General features: G+C 42.6%; 1 protein-coding gene across 1 annotated transcript in view; it reads left to right on the plus strand.

The window, feature by feature from the left end:
- Positions 1 to 22,998, plus strand: part of NRK (Nik related kinase) — a 128,717-nt gene that overhangs the window by 13,895 nt on the left and 91,824 nt on the right. The window contains exons 3-5 of the mRNA XM_054996027.1: positions 15,586 to 15,642; positions 21,051 to 21,176; positions 22,127 to 22,237. Of these exons, the coding sequence (XP_054852002.1) occupies positions 15,586 to 15,642; positions 21,051 to 21,176; positions 22,127 to 22,237 (294 nt within the window). The remainder of the gene's footprint in view (positions 1 to 15,585; positions 15,643 to 21,050; positions 21,177 to 22,126; positions 22,238 to 22,998) is intronic.

The raw sequence follows: 22,998 nt of genomic DNA on the forward strand, positions 1-22,998 counted from the left end.
AGTACTGTCAGGCTTCCAGCATCTCAAACCATGTGACTCCTGGTAATGTCATGTAGAATAGCCAGACTAACAGTATTACTTCCACACACCACTAGAAATTGTATGACCTATAAATGAAGAGTTGGAAAGGAGAAATATTACATAGTTTTGAGATTCTGTTATATTATTCTCTAATGGTGGTGGTGGAGAGAGCCCTCAAGTCAGAGTTGACTCATGGTGACCCCTTGTGGGGTTTTCATGGCAAGAGACTAACAGAGGTGGTTTGCCATTGCCTGCCTCTGCAATTGGAAGCCTCTTCGTTGGAGGTCTCCCATCCAATTACTAACCAAGGATTCTCTAATGTGATTTTCTGCTATATTATTACATCATTTTAATATTTTGTTACATATTCTGTTATTGATATTATGCTTACTGTCCAATGTCACTTTCTGTTATATATTCTGCTTTTCATATTCTCTCTACAGTTCAGTGTTATTTTCTGTTTTAATAAAATGTTTTTTTTAAAAAAATAGAAATTGACCAACATTGTATCTGTGACTACATATATTCACAATCTTGTGCCTTTAAAAGATGGACTGTTTCCCATACGTGGGAATTAACTGTGTACTACCTGTAAAATGTAGTGGAACTTTTGGTGGAAGGTTATTACCTCCTATCTCCAATTTACACGTTTTAAAGTTACCACAAGCTGGCACAGACAGACATCTTAAAAGAAGTCGACCAGTGTGTGAGTTGGATGAAGACCCTGAGGCTGTGAGAATAAACCCAAAACATGAATCTGGGGGCCAACACCCGGCATCCCCAGCTTTGGTTGATTCCCATGTCTGGATCTCACTAACACTCATCAGAATGTGCCGAATCTCACCAGGTTCGACCACTAATTTGGTAAAATGCTCTACAGAGACATACAGCATTTCTTCTGCCTCTCTTACTTTCACACACTTACACATCAGATTCTTGCAAAACTGAAACCTTTTTTATACATACAAACACACACTGCTTATGATCATGTTCGTAGCTAGTTTGTAAAAATCATCCCTTGTTCAGGTCTGAAAAGGCAATGAAACACAATGTCCAGTTACAGCAGTTGTAGTTACAACCAAGTCAAGACAACAGATGAGTCGCTCTTTTTCTTCTAAATGCCACTGGGCACTAAAGTTCAGAAGAGGCCTTTTCATGGTTTGGGCATGGATCAAAAGCATCCATCGCCCAGTAAATCAATGTTTCTTTTGTCTGCGTATCTTGTTTTTCAGCCAAAAAAAAAAAGTGGCCCTTAAAGCAGCTTTAAAATGTGATACACAATGTGGGGGGTGGGATATGTGTGTTTCTCTGGGTCCAGATATAATGAACTGCTGTCAGGCTGCAGCTTCCTTTGAAACAATAAACCTTGAAGCGGGTCATGTGTTTGCCCAGTTATTTATGATCAGATTTCTAGTAAGGATTTTTTTGTTTTTTTAAAAAAGGGGTGTTGGCGGCAGCAACAGCAAGTGAGGCCGTAGTGGTGAACCGCCACGAGCGATGTGAAATCAAGCTCGGGTAGCAGCAGCAGGAAGGGAGGGTCTGAAGCCGACACTGAGCACAAAGGGAATAATGTGGAGGAATCCCCAGGCAGCAACATCTTTGAGAGCATGAAGTCATTGATCGTCCTTGAATGAACAACTGGGATTGAGGGAGTGGCCATTGTTGATGGAGCATGTAATAAAAATCTGGTGTGTGTTAATTTTTGGTTATAGGGCTGTTTTTTTAAGCTAGTCAATTACAGTTTCCTCAGGATGCACTGAGCCCTGAATGCCCCAAGTTCTACATTTAGAGCACGTTAACAGCATTTGAAGACAAGTGATCTCTTTCCCTCTCTCTTCCTTCCTTCCTCAGCCTCTCTGCACAATGTCAAGGATCAGTAAACGGAAACAGGCAGGCGGAAAGGAAGTCCACACAGGAAATCTTTTGCCATTTCCTCTTCTTTGGTCGTTTGTGGGGCTGTTTCACATCCCCCTCCTGTATACAAAGTGCGGCCTTTGTGTAATGGGATGCTAGATAAAGTCATTGTGATGTAGTATGTTAGTGTCACCCTAGCGTCAAACACAAATTGTGCTAAAATTGTATGGAATCCTATGAATATAGCTGTGACTGCATATGCCACTCAGTAACCACATAGGGCGATATCCTGGGCATTTTTGTAGTTGGTTCTCTCTCTTGGGCAAACCTGTCTTGCAGCCTAAGACCAACGCAGAATATCTGCACTAATTAACTGTTGGCAACTTGTATTTGATTTGAAAGCAAGGAAACTGTTGCGGTTGATCATAATTGCAAGTGACGTTCTGGTTGCCGGCAGTTAAAACTTACTGCATATTTTGCACTTCACTTAGCATTTTAAGGTAAAAGCGATATTATTTGCAAAAAGTGTGATGATAAAATACTTGTACTCTAGCCCTAACAAGGCTAGGAAGGGTCTGGGTATATTGAGTAAGATTTTATGATGGCTTCTTTTAAAAACAAACAAACCTGGACTTTTAAAAGGGGGGAAGTTTCCAATAATTTACATTATGTTGCCGCTGCTTCCCACCTTCCTCTTGTAACTGCTGCCTGCAAACATCTCTTCTAAAATGTATAAGGAACGTTATAAAATAGATATGCTATTGATTTAGTGGGTGGACTCTTATTTATTTACGTGTGCTATCATTGAATGTACTTTGCAAGAAACCTGGGAAATAAAAGAGTTTGAAACTATATTGCTTCCATATGAGTGCATCCCAGGTGAACATAAAAGATTAACAGTGCAGTCCTATGCATCGTTATTTCAGGTCCGGACCATTGATTTCAGTGATCTGGAGTAACTCTGCCTTGGTTTGCGCTGCTAATCAGTTCAAACAGTCTGTTACTTTTTTGAAGCCGCCAAATTGTTTCTCCAAATATTTATTATTTAGAGAATGCATATCCTGCTTTTCCATGGTCTCCATAGCATTCAAGGGGGTGCACAATATGGGAAAATAAAATGCATCATTGCAAAGTAATATAAATACACAACCTCAAAATAAAAATTGGACAGCAGAACAATTACACAGCCATTGGACCAAAGAGAAATAAAAATGCCACCCACTAACAACCACCACCAGCAGCAATAGACAGATGTTGGGGGAGGAGGTTGCACAATTGCAGTTAGAAGTAAAAATGTTGTGACTGGGGATTGAAAGATAAGAAGGGAAGGGGTTAGGTAAAAAACTGGCGGGGAGGGGAACAGTGTGTTCCATAATTTCTTTTTATTTGCTTTATTTATATACTAGGAATACTAGGATCTCAAAAATGAGAAACCATGCAAAAAAGTTACAGACAATGCGAAAAATGGAATTACAAAAGTAGAAAACAATGCAGTAAGTGCAAGATGATACATAAAATAAACAATGGAATAAAATGCCCTGTACTCCCTTATACGGCATCCCGCAGGTTTGAGATGCTGAGTAGGCTACAGGGCAGGATTGCCAAGTCTAAGCAGCCATACTGGAGGTAGGGATGTGCAGGGTGGTGGGGTCAGCAGGGACTTACCTGTGTGCAAAAAGCCCATGTGCATCTGTGGCACTGGAAAATGACATCATTTTCTGGTGCAGTGTAGAAGTGACTGATTGCTTGGGAGCCAATTGAGAGCTAAGCGACTGATTGCATTGGGAGCTAAAAACTGGCCCATAACTTAGTGTTTGGGACTGATTTTTGGAGAATCAACCACCCGGTGCAAACCATTGTTTCCACATTGTACTGGAAATGACATTTTCTGGTGCTGTAGGTGGGTGTATGCTTTGTACACATACCCCAGGACTACCTCCTGCCGGTCAGATGAGTGGGGGGTGAAGGCTGAGGGCAGAGATCAGACATTGCCTGTCTGCAGCCCCTACCCTTCCTGGAGCAAATTCCCTAATCTACAACGTTAACCATGTTTAAGGGGAAGCATTGCTCTCAAGCTAAACCAGGTATCATCCTAACCAAGAATTGCTAACTAGTGATTTTTGGCCACAGATCCTAGTTAAACTGCTGGATTTTAGAAAATTCCATAGGGATAGCCCTGTAAATCCATATCAACAAAGCCAAACAGAAGCCCTGCAGCCATTTAAAGATGGACAGAATGTTGTGGCAGTAGCTTCAGTGAACTAGAGCGCTCATGTGAAATGGACTCTAGTCCACCAAAAAAACCCCATAATCAATCTGTTAATTTTTAAGCTGCCACAGAACTGCTTTTGATTTTGATTAGGGAACTATTTGGTCATACCTTTTGAATATACCCTCAAAAATTATTTTTATGCATGTAACCCCTTTTAATTGGGCTTTTTAAAAGCTTTAGCTTGCTCTCTTTTGCAAACTGTTATTAATATAATATTAATGTAATTGATAAATAGATAAATATAAATCTGCTCCATGTTGCAAAACTGGAGCAAATTTTCCATGTGGAAACAAAGAGGAAGATCTTGATCTGCCTTCTGTTTCAGTAGCAGATTTTGTGATTCAGAGGAATCCAAATTTTTGGATTTGCTACTAAGGATGGGCAGGTATTTCTCCAACACATAATTACATTGTAATGGAATTCTGAGGTGCATTCCATTCTTCCTTGTTTGTGATTGAAATGGAATAATTACTAAAACTAATTCCTGAATGATCATTGGTCATTTTCTCCAGCTTTCAAATCCTTCAATCCCTTTATCTCTTTTTTACTGCCCTCTAGGTTACCACTGTCTGTGTGTGCATTGATGAAACATTGCAAAAAAGCAAACTTGCCATGATCATACATGTGATTGCAATTCATATTTCTTTTCTGCAGTACTTCCCTGTGGTGCACATGGATTCTTGCCCATGAGTAAAATACCACACACACACAGTGTTTCAGGCACGTACATCAGTAGCAGGAGTGGTGAAAGTTGCATATGAAATGAAGGGGCTTAAAGCTGCAGCAAACTCTGCATCCTAGCGCTATACAAAATTTGGAAGTTAAAAAGTAGGCACTGAAAATCAGTTCAGAACTCCACAACCTGGGGAGAACATGAGAGATGTTTGGAAGCATCCTTGTTTAAAATCTGGGAAAGTAATATAGCCGTTTAGCCTAGTCCCAAAGAACGTGCGATCCAAATACAGATGTGTTCTTTGTGGAATGTGTGTGTTTCAGTCCACTGATAACAGCTCTCTTTCCTCTTTTGGCCATCAGAACAGGCTCTTGCGGTAGTATATTTAGCTGTGTTTTTAGAACTTGCTGAGCTGCCTTTTTCCCTCAAGAATTTGATTTTTCACTCTGTTTGACTGCATTTTGAAGTGGAATGAAGGAAGCGAAGCAGAAAGCTATGAAGGCGTGTTGTTGTTATCCCTGTTAGAATAAATTGGGAATTGAAGGGGGCGGAACAAAAAGACCAGCAGGCCTCACTGGGAATTGCCACTAGGATTGCTATCCTCTGGATGCAGCCTGGAGTTCTTTGTGGAATTACAGTCGATCTTCTGACTAAAGAGGTCAGTTTCCCCAGAGGAGACGGCAGCTTCAGAGGGTGGACTCTCTGGAATCAGATCCCTACTGAGCTCCCACCCCAAATTCTGACCTCAAATCTCCTGGAATTTCCCAAGCCAGAGTTGGCAACACTAATTCCTGATAATTTCTCTCCTTGCCAAGCATTGATTCTTACACATGCATTAGGTTTGCCAGCCTCTATGTAGAACCTGGAGATCTCCCAGAATTTCAATTGATCTTCATACTACAGCTCTCCTGGAGAAAATGACTGCTTTGGAGGGTGGACTATATGACCGTATACCTTGCTGAGATCTTTCCCCTCCCCAAACTCCAAGCTAATTGGGAATACCCTGCCCCAAACCCTTGGAACAACAGGGTCTGAAATGGTGGGACAATTGTGTTTCTTCCCCCTGATTTCCTGTTGCATCTCCCTTTCCTCCATACAAATCTGCATTTGCTGGTTTGTCAACCTGAAGTTTCCATTCATTTGTACAGAGCAGATATGAGAGAGCCAGCAACTGGGAATAGCTGATGAAAGCAAACACAATTCTGCCCCTGCTCCTCACTCTCTTGTCTCCCAAGTCCTTCTGAAGATGCATACTGGGGTCTTTCCAAATTAAATCCCTTTTCCCTCTGCCTTATCCAGTTGTATGGAACAAGAGAAAGGAGCTGCAATTTGAGAGAAGCCTCAAGGAAGAGCTACACTCACCCCCTCCCTTGCTTGCAAGGTTCTGGGTAGGGAAGAGTGATAATTTTCCCCTAGGCAGCCAATTAGCTTAAGTACCTGTGGCCCTTGGTGATCCAGGTTGCACTGGCTAAATATTAGGCACTGTCTAAATACTGTTAGTGTGCCAGGGTTAGTCTTTGCCCTTTCGTAAGGCTGTGTTTAAGTCTAATAAGTAGGGTTGTATGGTCTTGATAGTGTTACATGATCTGTGCTTTCTGGGCAGTGAGGGGTTCCAAGGATAGCCCTGCCTGGGATGGGTCCCTTTGAAGGATGGAGCACTGAAGGGTTTTGGAGTGATGCCTGCTTCTCTCTGCGTCTGTTCCGAGCGCAAATCTGCTGTTGTAAACACACACCTGTGTCCTCCCCCGACTCTTCCCAGCTGTAATGAGTACTTGAACAGGGCCATCAGGGGGTCCTTTAGTAACAATTTAGTCCCTCTGAAGAAACACCAGCTGATCATTCAGGACCATTAACCACCAGCCACAACAATGTAAAGCAAATGAGTGGTTTCTCTTAGTGAATATTTCTTTCTCTCTCTTTCCAAGATCAAAGCTGTTCTGTTTGGGTGTGTGGCTGGGGTTGAGAAGATGCAAAACAAGTGGACTTTTGTGTTGTTGCTTCTCCTGATTTCATTGCAATTGCGGATTGCTCTTTTTAATTTGCCATTGCTCTTTTTACTGTTTTGCTTTCTGTTGGGTCATGCACTGAGCCTCGGAGAGATGGGGAATAGCTGTCTGAAGTACACAAAACATGCACATGACTTCCCTTGTACTCTTGTGGCTGGCACATCCCTCTACAGCCCTCCTCCTACTCATTTCAATGGATCCTGCCCAGGAGAAATTTCTGGTGGGTTGCGCACCACATTAATTAGTGTGTGGGGGGTGGGAGTGCCAGTTGGATTTTCTGCCTCGGGCACCAAAAAGCCTGCCCCTGTATAAACTGTCAGAAGTAGATGTGGCATTGATTTTGGTGGGTGCACTCATTTGGAAGCTTTTGTATCCCATATTTTCAAAACAAGAACTTGCTTTTAAAGCCAGGACTGAAGTAGAGTTTTATTTGGCAGGCCGATAAACTATTCAAGACAGCTGTGCTCCCAGACTCAAAGTGTAAATAGATGTGCAAATTTCAGGTTTCATTTGAAACATTCTTGCTTGGCCTTTTTTCAGCCTATTTTCACACCTCATTTTTGGAGAAACCTTAAACAGGTCTTGTGTGCCTATACCCATTAACCAAGGCCAGGCCCTATTTTTACCTTGTCCCTGGTAAATCCTTCTCCCTATGTTATAACTGTTGGTGTTATGTGCCGTCAAGTCGCCTCCAATCTATGGCGACTGTATGAATGAAAGACTTCCAAAATGTCCTAACATTAACAGACTTGCTCAGATCCTGCAAACTTGAGGACGTGGCCTCCTTTATTGAGTCCAGCCATCTCGTTTTAGGTCTTCCACTTTTCGTAGCATTATTGACTTTTCCCGAGAATCTTGTTGCCTTGTGATATAACTAGCTTTGCCTTCTTAGGAACTATTTTTGAGTGTTCCTAGCATTTTCATTAATCGGGATTCAGTTTCTTCTCCAAGCTCTCTAGGAGAACAAGTCTCTGAGTGGCTGGATTAATCTTACGTGTCATGTGCATGCACGCTAAGCTGCCATATGCAGCACACAGCCTTCTATTTCAACCCCCGTAGCACCTGAATGGCAGATTATAGGGCAGTTTATGTTTTTCTAGTGTTTTAAGCTAAAAAAAAAACGCTGTACTCCTGTTTTTGAAAAGCAATAGGAGGGAAGGTTGTCTGCAGAGTAAACCCATACAGGGTGCAGCAGATGAAGCTGAGCCAGCCTACAGCCTTTTCTGTAATGTAGTGGAGTAGTGGTTCAAGAATGGGGGCCTTAAAAGCATGCCCCCCTTTTTTCATTAATTGTTATAGGCTGCGAAGGACATGATCTTCATTTCCACCTCTACAATGGGAGGAAATAAACGGATGTGCCTCAGGATGCACCGGCTGCAATCCTGTACTGAGCTGTGCTGCTTAAGTCTCATAGGAAGATTAAGGAACACAGTCCTGCTCATCCCACACATGTAGGGCTGCATGCAGAGCAGCGGCTATAGGAGCCACTAAAACTGTCCTCTTCCTCCACAGTCTAGTCTCTGTGCCAAGCCCCTGCAATGACAAGTGCAGAACTGCAGCCAGGCCACTTGTTTCTAGGCGAGCCTCTTTCCTGCCTTGCTTAAGACCATCCAGCACTTAGTGCTGCTCTAGGCTCTGCAATTTTTCCTCCTTTCTGGTCTGGTCTGTGGGTGTATGTTTCACTTATTTATTTATTGATGTCCTTTATAGTCCGCCTCTCTCACTGAGACTCAAGGCGGATTACGCAGTGTGATCAGCAGCTAGGATATTCAATAAACAATTCTATATGGTATGGGTTGCAGAAATTTAAAAATGGGCAGAAATCTGATACAGAGCTGAAACAAGCATAAGCAATTTGACATGCCATACTAAACCACATGGAAGCAACCCAATGTGAACACTCTTACAGTAACGGACAGTGCACAGTAGAATAGTCTACATTCAATATCCCTTATCAAAGCATCTCTTTGAACCAATTTCTTACAGTACAGGCTATTACCTGTGTAAGAAAGACAACATATGGTTCCTTTCAAACAAGGTAGGTAGGAGAAGCTTACAAGAGGTCCTGTGCTTAGGGTTCCCGACTGGCCAGTTTTCCATCAGGATCAGTGGCATGACCAGTTTTTCCCATACTCTGGTTTTCTTCGTATAATGGAAGGAATAAAGAGATGCTGGTTTTTGACTGTGTATTGCCCTTCAAGGCACAGGAATTTTCTGTGATGTGCCTTCTAAGTTTTTATTTTCATTGACATGCAGAGCTCTTTGTGTCTCAAAAGTAGCTTCTCTACACATTGCAGCTGTTGGCTGCCTTTTCCCACTTTCCTTTCACCCTGAAGTTTCCTCAGCCAGCAGGAAAGGAGACAGCACAGCAGTCCTATAAAAATCATCCCATTTTGCCCATTTTTGTGCTACCTGGCAGGTAAGATAAAGAGAGCTGTTCTTTTTAAAAACTGCAATTGGATTTGCTATTGATTTCTACTTGAAAGCTTTTCCAAACCTGGTGGCTAGGGAGCTTCAGTGAGGTGCGGTCCACAAAGGAAGCCCCACTAAGTTCAATAGGCCTGACTCGCATATGACTTTGCTGATAGGACTGCATCCTTGAACATATGGAGGTGCCTTGTTCAGAACCAAACCGCTGGTCCATCAAGCCCAGCATTATGTATGCTGTGACTGGAAGTAGATTTCAGGGTGTCAGCTATAGCTCATTCCCTTCCCCCGCCCCCACTACCAGAGATCCATTTTCTTGGAGATTCCAGGGTCTGGACGTGGAGGCCTTTGGCTTGCAGAGTGTCTACCACTAAATCACACAATACCCCTTAATCTGCAAAAATTGCCAGCTGAAAAAGTGGGATTTCTTCTGCTAATTCTTCAAGGTGCCATAGAACTCCATGTTATTCGACAACTAGTTGGTTCTTGTTTCCTTTTCTAATAAATTCTTTTGGAAAAGAATTTCAAGCAAGATTAGGAAATATAATTCAAGAAGGTAACAGCATTGTCGTTTTATACATGGTGGTGGAGGAAAGTGCCATCAAGTCATAGCTGTCTTATTGTGCATCTTTTCAAGGGAAGAAACTAATGCCATCTGGATAACAGCCCTGCTCCTCTTTGGAGCTCTCCCATCCAATTACTAATCAAGGCTGACCCTGAGATCTGACATGGTCAGGCTTACCTGGGCTGTCCAAGTCAGGGCAATTTATACATCATATAATAATAATAATAACATTCGATTTATATACCGCCCTTCAGGACAACTTAATGCCCACTCAGAGCGGTTTACAAAGTGTTATTATTACCCCACAACAATCACCCTGTGAGGTGGGTGGGGCTAAGAGAGCTCAAGAGAACTGTGACTCGCCCAAGGTCACCCAGCTGGCTTTGTGGAGGAGTGGGGAATCAAACCCGGCTCTCCAGATTAGAGTCCCGTGCTCTTAACCACTACACCAAACTGGCTCTTAAATTAAAGAACTCAGCATTGAGCATTCTGGAAAACAATTCAAATATATTGTTTGGTGGGTAAACAGAATAGGTGTGCACCTTAGACGAATAGAGCATTTTCTGATGGCTTTTCCTTTTACCCTGCAGTTCGGTCCCTGGGCAATATGGTCATCGTTCCTTGACCCCACTGACCTCTCCCCCTTGATTCTATGGTCCCACTCCAGGCCTTCCAATAGTTGGCAACCCCTACCTATATGCATGTACAAATAATTCCTTATTTGGCAGCTAGATGGAATGCTGTTACTAAAGTCTTCTATGGTCCAGATAAAATAGTACTCCAGGTTAAAACTGTCTCCGTTTGGTTTATCTCCAGGGAGCAATTTATACATCTCTATTTGTTCCTGCTCTCTATAAGACAATAAAAATGAATTTGTAATTTCTTACTGATCTCATGACACTTGATTATTTTTATAGCGTCATTGTCACTCACAGCCCAGGCACTCTCTTTGTTGAAAGGGCACGGATGTTGTACATTCTCCCATAGAATTAAAATCAAAACATTGGCCCCTATACCAGTGTTGACAGCTTTATGAAGATGAACTTTTAATGCTCTTTGCTTCAGGTACTGAGTGAATAGTTGAGTCGACAGCCCTGTGATAGCCATCTTGGGAGCATGATGTGCCTCCCGCAGCCCAGCAATTCACATCTGGGTCACCTGCCCTTAACTACAATTTTAAGAAGAGTTACATCCTTTTGAGTCTACTGAACTCCATGGATTGTACAGCAAATCTGGGCCGATTCCACACCACCTTGTTTTAGCGCCAGTTTTTCGCTGCCACAGTGCTACACATTCCTCTGTTCACACGTTTTTTAAAAAAAATCGTAATGGTATTGCTACGGCGTCGCAGCAGACCACCATGATTTCATCGCGCTATGAGTTCATTACATCATCCAGCCCCTAAAGCATCACCAAGCCCCACGCCTCGTCTCCGAGGTTCCCCCCGCACTTAAAGAAAAAAAAAAGGAACAGGATGGTTTCACAAGGAGCCATGATGAGAAATCCAACAATCCTCCTACTACCAACAGAGAGAAAAATTCCGCTGATCTACTATTAAAAATCAGTTCAAATTTGCCCGCCTAAACAGGGGACCAATCACTGCAAACTGTCGATGGTGGGAGGATAATGAGCCAATCGCAGCCAATTAACGGGGTGTCGTTTCGACAGGACAGGATAGGATCTTGTCGATATACCAACCAATTGAAGATTTTTTTTTAAAAAAAAAGATCACAAGACTTTTCACAGCCCAACCACGCCCCCCCTCCCATTCATTGCAGGTTTTATTGAGTGGATGTGATCGTGGCATCGCGCAAGAGAAATGGGAGTCAGAAGGTGATGTGGACAGGCAGCTGGATATTGCGCCCCCACATGTGATGCAATCATTCCAAAAAAAACGCGGGAGGTAAGGTGGTGTGGAATTGGCCCTGGTTCTGCATCTTCTGAATTGCAAGATTCTTACTTTTTTAAAAAAATGGGAAACAAACTACATTGTCTCATTTCAACCAAAATACACAATTTATGACCCCATACGTTTGAAAATGCCTTTTCCAGGAATCCAGGGAAGTACAGATGTGATTGTTGTAGAAGAATGCTAATAATTTATTGATTTTTAGGGAAGACATGTCGCCAGACATCATGGTAGTGGCTCATGCTGTGATTTCACTTCTTGGGTTTACATTACTCTGTGTAATGTAAAACAAGCGTGCCCATTCCTTGGCCTGTTGCTGGGAGGGTAGAGTATCATTGAGAGGCATATTTAATTTTATAGTACAAGTTGTCCTTTTCTGTCTTCAGTTGTGGTCATTTGTACTGGCTCATATGCAATGGGCGGGGAGAAAACCAAAATCCTAAGGGGAAAATTCTTTCCTCTGTTCTGTTACAATGATGTGGGATTCATAATATGTAGTTAAGTTTGGTGGTCGGATTCTTTTTCTTTTGTTTCTTTGTTTGCATTAATATTCACTTCCACGCGATATTTTCATGCTCCTTCAGATTTCAGCGTTTGAATTTGTGTGTATCTCATTCTGTCATACACTTGTGAAGTTGTGAATTGTCTTCTTGACACAAAGACAGTGGCCTAAGCTGATTTGTAGAAAGTGTGATCCCCCTTTTCTTTTTTTCTTTAAGTAGACCAGATTTTGCTTCAAGACAGTCCTTAGTAACCTCAAGCATGAAGCTTCCTTTTACAAAATCAGACCATTGGTCCATCAATGGTCTGTATTGTCTAGTCAGACTGACAGCCCCTCTCCAGGGTCTCAGGTAGAGGCAGGGCTGCCAGTCCCCCAGTGGGGGTGGGGAATCCCTCGCTCCCAGCCTCTGCCCCCTGCCACCACTCACCTGGCCAGAGGGGGGGGGAGGCTTGGAGAATGGCCTGGGAGGCAAAATATCTCCTGGGCAAACCCGCAGTGGATCTCACCCATTTATTCAATGGGGTTTACTCCCAAGAAACTGTTATTAGGATTGTGGCCTAAGGCCTGATTCACACATGCAAGGGAATAAGGCAGTAGATTGCTGTGAGGGTAGAATGGGACTGTACCGCTTCAGGAGACAGATGACGGATACCTGCTTTGAAATAATGTGTGTGTTTTTAAAAAAATGAAACCATGCAAATGAAACACTAGGACAGCAGAGAAAGAGGATCTATTCCCCCCCCCCTTTTGTTTTTTTGCATGTTGTGCTGGTTTTCCCTTTGCAAGGAGATCATAGGGGCACGTTCCATAATGTGATGCTCCACCTATGGTCTGAAGTGGTGTAGTCCATCCTGTCACTTCAACAATCTCATTCCCCTACCTTTGTGGGCGGAACCAGAATGGGCCCGAGAGGCAAAATACCTCCTGGGCAAGCCCACAGTGAGTGCACTCCTGGCAGGACGTGATGTCACTTCCAGGAGTGATGTCATCATGCTGGCCGCAGGAATGCTTCCTCACTTTGCTTGGGCCTGATTTGGGCCCCAAACTGGCTGATTCATAAAGAATCCCTCCCTTGATGCTCTCAGGCTCCATATTTAGATCTTGATATGTAGGCCCTTGAGTCTTGACTCTGAGGAAGTAGGTTTAAAGTTTTATGTCCCTGAAGAGCAGCCAGCTTTACAAATGATAGCTTATCACTTGATACTAGGACCAAACAAGATGGAGAAAGGGACAGAAACTCATTCTGCAAGTAGCCTGGAATTCTGCTTGGATACTTGAGAGCTCCTCCATTGTGTCAGGGATGGTATAAAAATTCCTCAGTGTACATTTTCTAATTTACAGTATCCCAAATCCAGCAAACAAAAAAGGGTGAATCTGCCACTGAGAGTTTATAATATCAGCTTTCCCCCATCAAGCTTCCCTATGAAGTGATTAAAACAAAAAGCATGGGCCTTAATCAGAACTATATAAACCCATCAATGACTCTTCTGGATTCTTTACGGTGAAAAGTCCCTGCTAATTAACTGCCACAGAGTGATGGATTTTTCCAGCCCGGCTATTACAACGGGTGATGTAAATCATTTGCTCTGGTTTCAAATGGAGTAATCCTTGAAAAATTGGCCATTTCCAGGCTGGTAGTTTTTTAAGTCTATTAACTATTTGAAGTATCCTCTTGGCCCATTACAGTTAGCCTCAAACCTATACATAAATATTTTATATAGTATATGAATATTTTAAATAAACATTTGAACGTCCCCTGAGTAATTTCTCAGTAATTTTTCCTACTGCGCTGGTTAACATAGAACAAAATCCATGTAATACCTTTTATTAGGGCTAATCAAATTTACACAAGAGATTGTTTTGTCCTGAGGAAAGGGTATTACATGGATATTGTTCTAGTTTTGGATTTTGCATCTAACAGTACAGCTGTTTAAAGCTTTTTTTTCTCATTAACATAGCCTGTTTGGTAGCTAACAGATAGTGTTATTTTCCCATCCATTAAAAAATAAGTCAATGTGTGAAATTAGCCCCCTAATCTTGTCCAATTGGTTTACTAACTAGGGAAAACCAGCAGAGCATTTTTTCCAGTCAGAGTTTGAGAGCTGAGTTAGGGTGCCAGCTAGTCTGAAAGGGCTTCATGCGGTAGTGTAACACTTTCAATGCCTGGAAATATTTGCAAACAATGGTCTTGCACAAAGGAACAAGAACTGTTAAAGGAAGCAAAGTCGAGATGGGTAATGTCGACTGGATATGAACCAAGAACAAACCTCTGTCCCGGGAAGCCTGCAGGATCTGTAGTCAGTACTGTTGATATGTATTTGTTATATGAAAGAGAGACGTATATGGGTGCTAAACTAAAACTGGAGGATTTATTTGGATAAAGGAGGCAGATAGGCACATATAAAAGAAGACCTCCTTAACCTGGAAGACATTGCCTCTGACTTCCTTGGGTCCAGCAAAATGAGAATATTAGGGCAGAGTGCCCTTTGTCAGTCCTGGGTCCCTAGAACATGTTTTACCTCTCTATCCTCTCCTGGCAGCTTGTGTACAGGGTACTGAGTTTAGTTTGATTTGTAGAATTACTCTTTTGCCCACTGTAATGAAAAAGTCTTCCTTTATAGATATATCTGTTGGGCCATAAATGGAGCTTTGCAGAATTTGGAGTTTACTGCCATCTCAGTCCCCTAGTTACCTGAACAAATAAAGCTTTCTCGTGCTGAATCTGACTATGGGTCCATCTAGCCACTTTGAATGACAGGGAAAGCAGATACAGCATTATTAAATAAATTTAGCTCGGTACTGTCTGCTCCAACTTGCAATGGCTCTCCAAGGTTGCAAATGGGGGTCTTTCCCAGACCGACTGTTGAAGAGTTTTTTCCATCACAGATGCCCAGAACTTATATATATATAACCTGTGTTCTGCCACTGAGCTATAACTGTGCTCCAAAAACCTGTACCTGATAGAATATCATATTATTTGTCAGACCTATAAAATACTGACTGGTTGGCAGTCTTGTTAGTACTGTATTGCTAAGGGTTCTTGCCCTACTGAATACATTCTGGCGTTGTCAAGGCAGAATATAAAAGCAATTTGGGGGTGATCTACCTTCCTGCTATCCATTCCTGCTATCCAGTTCACTGACTATCCTCACCCCAGTGGTTTAATATTGATTTGCTGCTATCAGATGCCGTGCAAATTGTTTTCGTTCAGCTGAACAGCTTAAAAACTCATCCTGTAATGATGACGCCTTTTGAAAATGACTGATTTGATTCAGTGGTTTGCACAGGTCATTACTCTGTGTAATTATGCCTGCATTATGTGCTTATTTACCTATACCGTTTTGTCATTTTCCTAGGGCCGCCATGTGAAGACTGGGCAGCTAGCGGCAATCAAGGTTATGAATGTTACCGAGGTGAGCAAGCAGATCATCTGGCTGTGCTGGAAGGGGAGGGGCGGATGTGTATAAAAGCCAGTTCCCAACACTTGACCATGACCAAGAGATGGAACTCAAGATGGGACTATGCAGATGAAGGGGTGGGGCTATGCAGATAACAACTGGCTTGATTCCTGCTGCCGTGCGTCCTGCTTTAGCCCCCACCTTCACAGTCATCCCTTTACTTTCCCCCATATAAATGAATCTAAATAGCATTAATTATTACAATTTAAAAAAAGTTCTGCAACTGGGAGTAACATGACAAGTCAAGGCAGAACTGCCCATCGCTCCTGGTGGTGCACAGGCCAACCTCTTCTGGGAACGCAAATGAGTACAACGCATTTCCTATTCAGGGGTCCCTGCAATCGACATGCAAGGACAGACCCTGCCTGTCATAACAATTGGCAGCTTGCTAGTTAATAATAAAAGTCAGAACAGGGACATATAAAGCAACATGTCAGATTGTTTAAAATTATGGTTGATTTTGGGGGAGAAAATGATGTGTTTGTTTAAATATAGGCCTTTGGAGCTGTGCTTTTCGGAAGGATGGTTGTGTAGCCACCTGGTCTTGTTTTCAATCATGCTTGTACAATTGGGGCATGGCAATCGAGGATGCCAGTTGTGTATATTTTTTGCTGGTCTGTAATAATGAAGCCACGATGGCTCTTCCTGCTTATTTCTGGGTGATTATCTGTTTCCAGAGATAGCAAATAGAAGATTTCCTGTCGTTTTGCTTTGGCTCCTGCTGTGTTTTCCTAACGTCTTTGTCTCTTTCACATCAGCCATTTGCTCTTTAAAATCTAGGCCACTGTAGACCCATGGAAGAGAGGCTGAGATGCAAGTGCTGCTTTTTGTCTCCCCACTTTAAAAGAGAGGGAGGGAGGCTATTAATTGCCACAGTCCCATTTAATGAAGTGATGGTACAATGACAGTTTAATGCTGTTATCCGCCCTGAGCCTGCTTGCGGGGAGGGCGGAATATAAATACGATAAAATAAAATAAAAAATAAAAATAACTAAAACAACAGGTGTTGCTGGCTGTTTTGGAGGCTGTAGTTGCATAAAAAAACTTAAGAAGTCTTTTACTTTGTAGTCAGTTCTGCACTTGGTTTTGCTATATCCCCAACCCGTGACTGCTGGCATGTATTTGTTTTATGATTTAAAACCGGAGGCCTTTTTTTTTTTTTTTTGCTTTTAAGTGTTTGCTTTTTAGGATGTGTTCAAGTAATAACAAGCTAACCGTTGTATTTCTGTATGAGTCCCTTTTCTGAGATGACCTTTTGACTGGAAAGAGGCCAGCTCAGAACACAGACTCATGCATGAATGCCACGTGCAGTCTCTTCCGGAGGCAGGTAACTCCGCTGCTTCTCGGTATATTGGGTGTGGTTGACTGCTCTAATGGCAGGAGATAAAAAGAGGACAGACTATTAGGAGAAAGCAAGGCCAGAACAATCAATCATGTGCATGCGCTGCAAGGAGCCTCCCTCTACAGTTTTGTACTTTGGGCTCACAGAAGTTTTCAATTACTTAATTAATTTTGTCTCTCATAGTGTGGAGGGTAGGAATTCCTGATTTATAATAATAATAAAATTCAATTTATATACTGTCCCTCAGAACAACTTAACACCCACTCAGAGTGGCTTATAAAGTATGTTGTTATTATCCCCACAACAACAAACACCCTGTGAGGTGGGTGGGGCTGAGAGAACTCCTAGAAGCTGTGACTGACCCAAGGTCACCCAGCTGGCTTCAAGTGGAGGAGTGGGGAATCAAACCCAGTTCTCCAGATTAGAGTCCCACGCTCTTAACCACTACACCAAACTGATAAATCCTTTGCATAAGTCTTACTGATAGTAATATATTTTGCAACCACTATATAGGTGTATTGTACCACCTAAGTGGTGGAGGAGTGGGGGTGCTTTGCAACTTAATTCTTTGAGATTAAACTATATCATTTGAGGCCTTAGGATTCCAATGTCAAGTGGTGTTAATGTGTTGTGAGCTGGATATGATGCCGTCATCTTCTTTGGATATTTCTGTTTAGTACAGGTTGTGTTACTTCATCATACAACGCAGCTAAGGATAATGTGTAGGGTTCACCATGACCACCTCAGTGGGATGATGGACCTGTTTTTCTTGATTCTTTTAAAGGATTAAACAAATTAATAGAGGCCTATCAATAGTAATTAATGCAGCCTTCTAATAAGTTTGAGAAACTTACTAGCCAACAGACAATCCTACGAGCCCAGCTGCCCAGTCATGCCGGCTTTGCTCATTTGTGAATAATCAGTGGCCAGAAAGGGGATCGAGGGGGATACTCTTTTTCAATTCTTAATTACCCCAGGCTTCCAGGCAAACTGTTCTTGACAAATTTCTGTTAAACAGAACCTCCATGCACAGGAGCAGTATACTTGTAAATACTAGCTTCTGAGCTTCCCAGAGACGTTTTACTGGCCCAGGGGGAGATGAGTGTAGCTTGCTTGGGGGTGACAACGTACCTTGAATGGGTCCTGCTGATACCTTGTTTCTGATCTTGTCTTTTTACCTAATTTGGTATGGCTAGGCCTGATTCACTCTGGCCTAATTTTGATTCTACCCAGGATCTGATCCTTCTATCGAGCAGTACCTACCACCAGTTCTGACTCTGTAAGTGCCATTCCCGACAGATGGGTCAACAAAAATTCACAATGACCCTGGAGGAGAAAAACGGCTTTAACATTATCCTCTTGAAATGGACACACAACGTTTTCAGTCTTTTCTGAGGACCCTTTCTGGCAGTGTTCCAGCCTGGCACTTATGGGTCCCTTTTATCTTTAAGCTTTGATCCTGAGCGGCTTTATTGTGAGCAGGATGCTGTGGTCACCCTAGGCTCATCTGCCCATCTGTCAGGAAGAGAGCTGCAGCGTCATGTTCTGGGAGGGGTGTGGGAACTTGCAGTCTACAGCTCTGTTACTGAAAGAGCAAGTGTGGTTTGGTTTTCCTCAGCATCTCCCCCCACCAGCCTTGCTTCCTGTTATCTGGTAGTGTGAAGTGGGCAGGGCCCTTGCAGTGAGATCAAAGCTCTGGTACATTCTTTTCACTGGATGGTTATCTGGAAGGATTTTCACTGCAGTACACCAGAGCACTCTTTGCATTTCGAGCACGGGGATCAAAGAGATCACTAAGCACTCAGAGTTCCAGCCTGCTATAGTGGCTAGAATAACCAGGGAGAGACCTGGATTCAAAACTCCGCTATGCCATGAAGCTCACTGGCTGAGCTTTGGCCAGGCACTCTACCTACTTCACAGCGTGGTTCTGAGCATAAAATGTGGGTAAGGGCCATGTATGCCACCCTGAGCTTCTTAGAGGAAGGGTAGGTTAACATTTTATAAATAATAATTTTATATAGTGCCTTTCACAGTATCTGTTGGGAAAGTCATCTTACTTAGGGTTGCCAGCTCCAGCTTGGGAAATTCCAGGAGATTTGGGGGTGTGGCCTGAAGATGGTGGAGTTTGAGGATGAGAAGGTGCTCAGCAGGGGATGTGAGGCCATTGAATCCACCCTCCCAAGCTGCCAGACACCAGGGAAATGGATTTCTCTAGTCTGGCAATCAGTTGTCATCATAAGAGAATGCCGGGCCCCGCCTTGAGGTTGGTCACCCTAGTCATATTCCATCTTTGCTAGCTTTTATGAATGTATTGAAAAACTTTAAAAAGTGTACTCAGTACACAGGTTCCTGAAGTGGTTTAATATGTGTATCGACCTGGATCATAGGTCTCATCATCTCTGATTATTCTCATCCTGCTCCGGCCTTAGCAATACTATGCCCGATGCAGAAGTAGATTGGTCTTTTTTAATACAGCAAGCCTCCTTTAACAAACTTCATGGGCTTAGTGGCCAAAGAAGAGCAAAGAAGCTTCCTTCCATTAGCATTTCTTTCCTTCTTTGTTACTTGCCTCTGGCCGAGCCCCCAGCTCTGCTTCTGGCAGAGAGGTTTCTTTCAGATTCTTTGACTGCAGTCTGGTTGCAGCATCCTGGCTTCAGGGTTAGGCTCTGAGGAAGTTCCCAATGCACTGTCCCTGCTGAAGTGGCCTGTGGTCCTCTCTGCTCCCGCGCCGTGAATGCCTTCACCCTTTCCCTTGGGACTGTGAAGCCTCCAGACCTTACCAACTGCCCCTCCTTCCAATCTGCCTGCCACACCTGCTTTTTGTTTCTCTCAGTCTATTCCTGATTAAGCTTGTTCTCCCAAGTAGACCTTTATTGAGTAGATTACTGTTTGCAAGAAGACCCTACTCCCTGTTGACCTTGTTTCAACCTGCTTTAATCTCCACAACTGAGTTGTTGTTCCTCTCTGGGTTGTTTTTCTCCCACTCCTCTTTGGCCTCCTCTGGACTTGGGGAGCAGAATGGTGTGACGCTACCTGAAAACAAGGCTTTTCAAACAGCAACCAGAGCACCGAAAAAATGTATCGCCTAAACTTTGAGCAATACATGTGCAATCTTAAGGCCTATTTCCTGGAGAGTAAGCCCTTGTGAATGAAAGGGGACTTGCTTCTGAATAGACCTGGTTAGAATTGTTCCCAAGTCAGCAAAACATAAATAAATAAAATCAATGAGTAATGGAAACAAGGCCAAGATTGTACCTGGTCAGAACCTTTGGAGGACTTGTTGAATATTTAGATTTTGCAAACTGAATTCAGACAACGATGGTTTTGCGGACAAATTTTCTGCTTTTTCCTGATTTTGTTACGCTTTTGTTATTTTGTGGTAGTTTGTCTTAATTGTTATTGTACATTTTAAGAAAGTTGTTAATGTTTTAATGTTATCTCCTCGTCAATCATCCTTAAAACAAATCTGTAAAGTAGGCCAGTATTGTTAGCCCTATATTGTGGCTATGAGCCGGCGAAAACAATGGCTTTGTTTAAGATCATCTGGCGAAACAGGGTTGTTCCTTCTTAGTTTTCAGTTGTTATTGAACAAATGAACAACAGAACTCAGAAAGGATAAGATAATAATACCCAAAGAAGAGCTCATCAAGACGTGGTATTAGCCCTGATGTGATGTTGTGGTGTTTACTTTGCATCTGAAGTCTGAGTGGGTTTCAAAATGATTTCCATATGTGAAAAGTTGCCTCATGCACATTAACAATAACCCCTTTGTGCTGAGCAATAACCTGAGCTGAACAAGCAGCATCTCTCAACATACCAGCATGCATTTCTGTTTGCTTGTAGATCAAAGAATCTCAGAGCACATTTTGGGTGTCATAGTCTGTAGGGAAATTCCCCTGCACGAGTGCCATGGAAGCAGATGCATGAACATCATCTTGGACTCGGTGTAGGCTTTTGGGGAAGTTGTCAACTCTTTTACACATTGCCACCTTTGATCTCCTTTTCTCTCTTTGGGCTGCAGGATGAGGAAGAAGAAATTAAACTGGAAATAAATATGTTGAAGAAATACTCTCATCACAGGAATATTGCAACGTATTATGGAGCGTTCGTCAAGAAAAGTCCTGCAGGTCAGGACGACCAGCTGTGGGTAGGCATCCTGTTGTATTTTTCCAACATCCCTATCTAGGAGTTCAGTTCTCCTTGATTCCTGTAATACTCAGAGGTCCGTTTCATGTTTTATATTAGTTCCAGGGTCAAGTCAGACCATTGACTGGCTCTCCAGGTCTTCTGCACAAAAAAGTCTTTCCCATCACTTGCAACATGTTTTAATTGGAGATGCTGTGCATTGAAACTGAGATTTGCAATATGCAAGGCATATGCTGTTCCATTGTGCCCCCTTCTTCCTCTGGGTCCACAAGGAGCTCAGAGCAAGGATACCTTCTGGCTGAGCCTGACAGCAGTACAGAGTATCATACCTAAGTCTAAGAAACTGGGCTTCAGTTGCTTTTAGGTCTTCTCCAAACCCTACAATTTTGCAGTTGAATTGGGAGATCAGTCATGGTTATTGACCATCTGGAAGCTGACTGCTGGCCTCTATAATTGTCGCTTTGCACAGTTGTCCATGAAATTAGTAATTGTGGTCAGAGCAAAAAATCTAATGGAAACAAATGTTGCCTGCAACATTAGGAGACACTTTGAGTTATAAAATAAAATAAAAGCTATTACAAGCAAGATGCTGAAAGGGGAGTACTAGTAAATAGTGCATTAAGGGTGAGCTGTGGCCTGTGGTATATGTTGTGGCATGCAGGCACGCATGTCCAGGTATTTAATTCTAACACTAAAGGCCTGTCTGACAAATTCACCAAAATTAATTTATTATACGTTCTCAGTAGCATCCATTTTTGTATGTTTGCTTTGCATGTGTGACAAAAGTAATCCCAAAGAAAAGATCCCCAAATCGACAACTGCTGATCAAATTTTGGTGGGTGTCCAAAGTTTAGTTGAAGACAGAAAATCAGTTGTCTAGATTGTAGCATATTTGCATTCTACTTAAATGCTGGCATTTCAGAGTAAATTGCTGCCCCCCCCCTTTCACAGCTGGTTATGGAGTATTGTGGAGCTGGGTCTGTAACTGATTTGGTGAAGAAGACGAAAGGAAATTGTTTCAAGGAAGACTGGATTGCGTATATATGCAGAGAAGTTCTCAGGGTGAGTTGTCTTAAAGAAGTTTCAAAGCAAGCTTGTATTGTGGATGGCGTATGACATTTGAAATAGCACACACATAACATTCTAAGCATCTAAACAGCATCTCCTTTATCACCCCTGGTGTATTGGTTTGGGGAGCTTATGAAGGGGCTGTACTTCAGTCGTACAGTACGTGCTTGGCAGGCAGTCCTTGGTATTGCCAGTTACAGGTACTCAGAGAGCAAGCATTATAAAAGAATATTCTCTGCCTGAGACCATGGAGAATTGCTGTCCATCATGGCAGGCAACGCTAAGCTAGATGAACCAGTGATGTTACTTGGTATGGGACAGCATCATTTGCAGGGAATTCTTTTCATACCAGCTATTCTGTTGAGGATCCCTTTTTCATCTTTCATGGAATGTGTGTTGCCGTGGCCATTAAGGAACTTTCTTGGGCACTAGCCAAGTTATTAGGCTTCCAAGTCAAGCTGAGATCAGTGTTCATTAATGCTCCCTTCAGCTGTACATTGCAGGCAAACGACAGTAGCGATGGGCATTTTTGGGCAGCTTGTCTACCCATTACTGGTTATCTCTTTGAGGAGCCAACCAGTACACTTGGGATTCTTCAGGTCACAGTTTGACAACCAGTGTTCTACTCATTTATATGTGCCTGCTGTTTAAAGGAAAGCTGGTATAATCGTCTAGAAGAACATATAACAGTTACTTTTTGGTACATATTCTTTAGTTCTTCACTGCTACAAATCAGTTGGACCTCAGATAAAAGC

This window comes from Eublepharis macularius, chromosome 13 (genome assembly GCF_028583425.1).
Source record: "Eublepharis macularius isolate TG4126 chromosome 13, MPM_Emac_v1.0, whole genome shotgun sequence".
Classification (NCBI taxonomy): domain Eukaryota; kingdom Metazoa; phylum Chordata; class Lepidosauria; order Squamata; family Eublepharidae; genus Eublepharis; species Eublepharis macularius.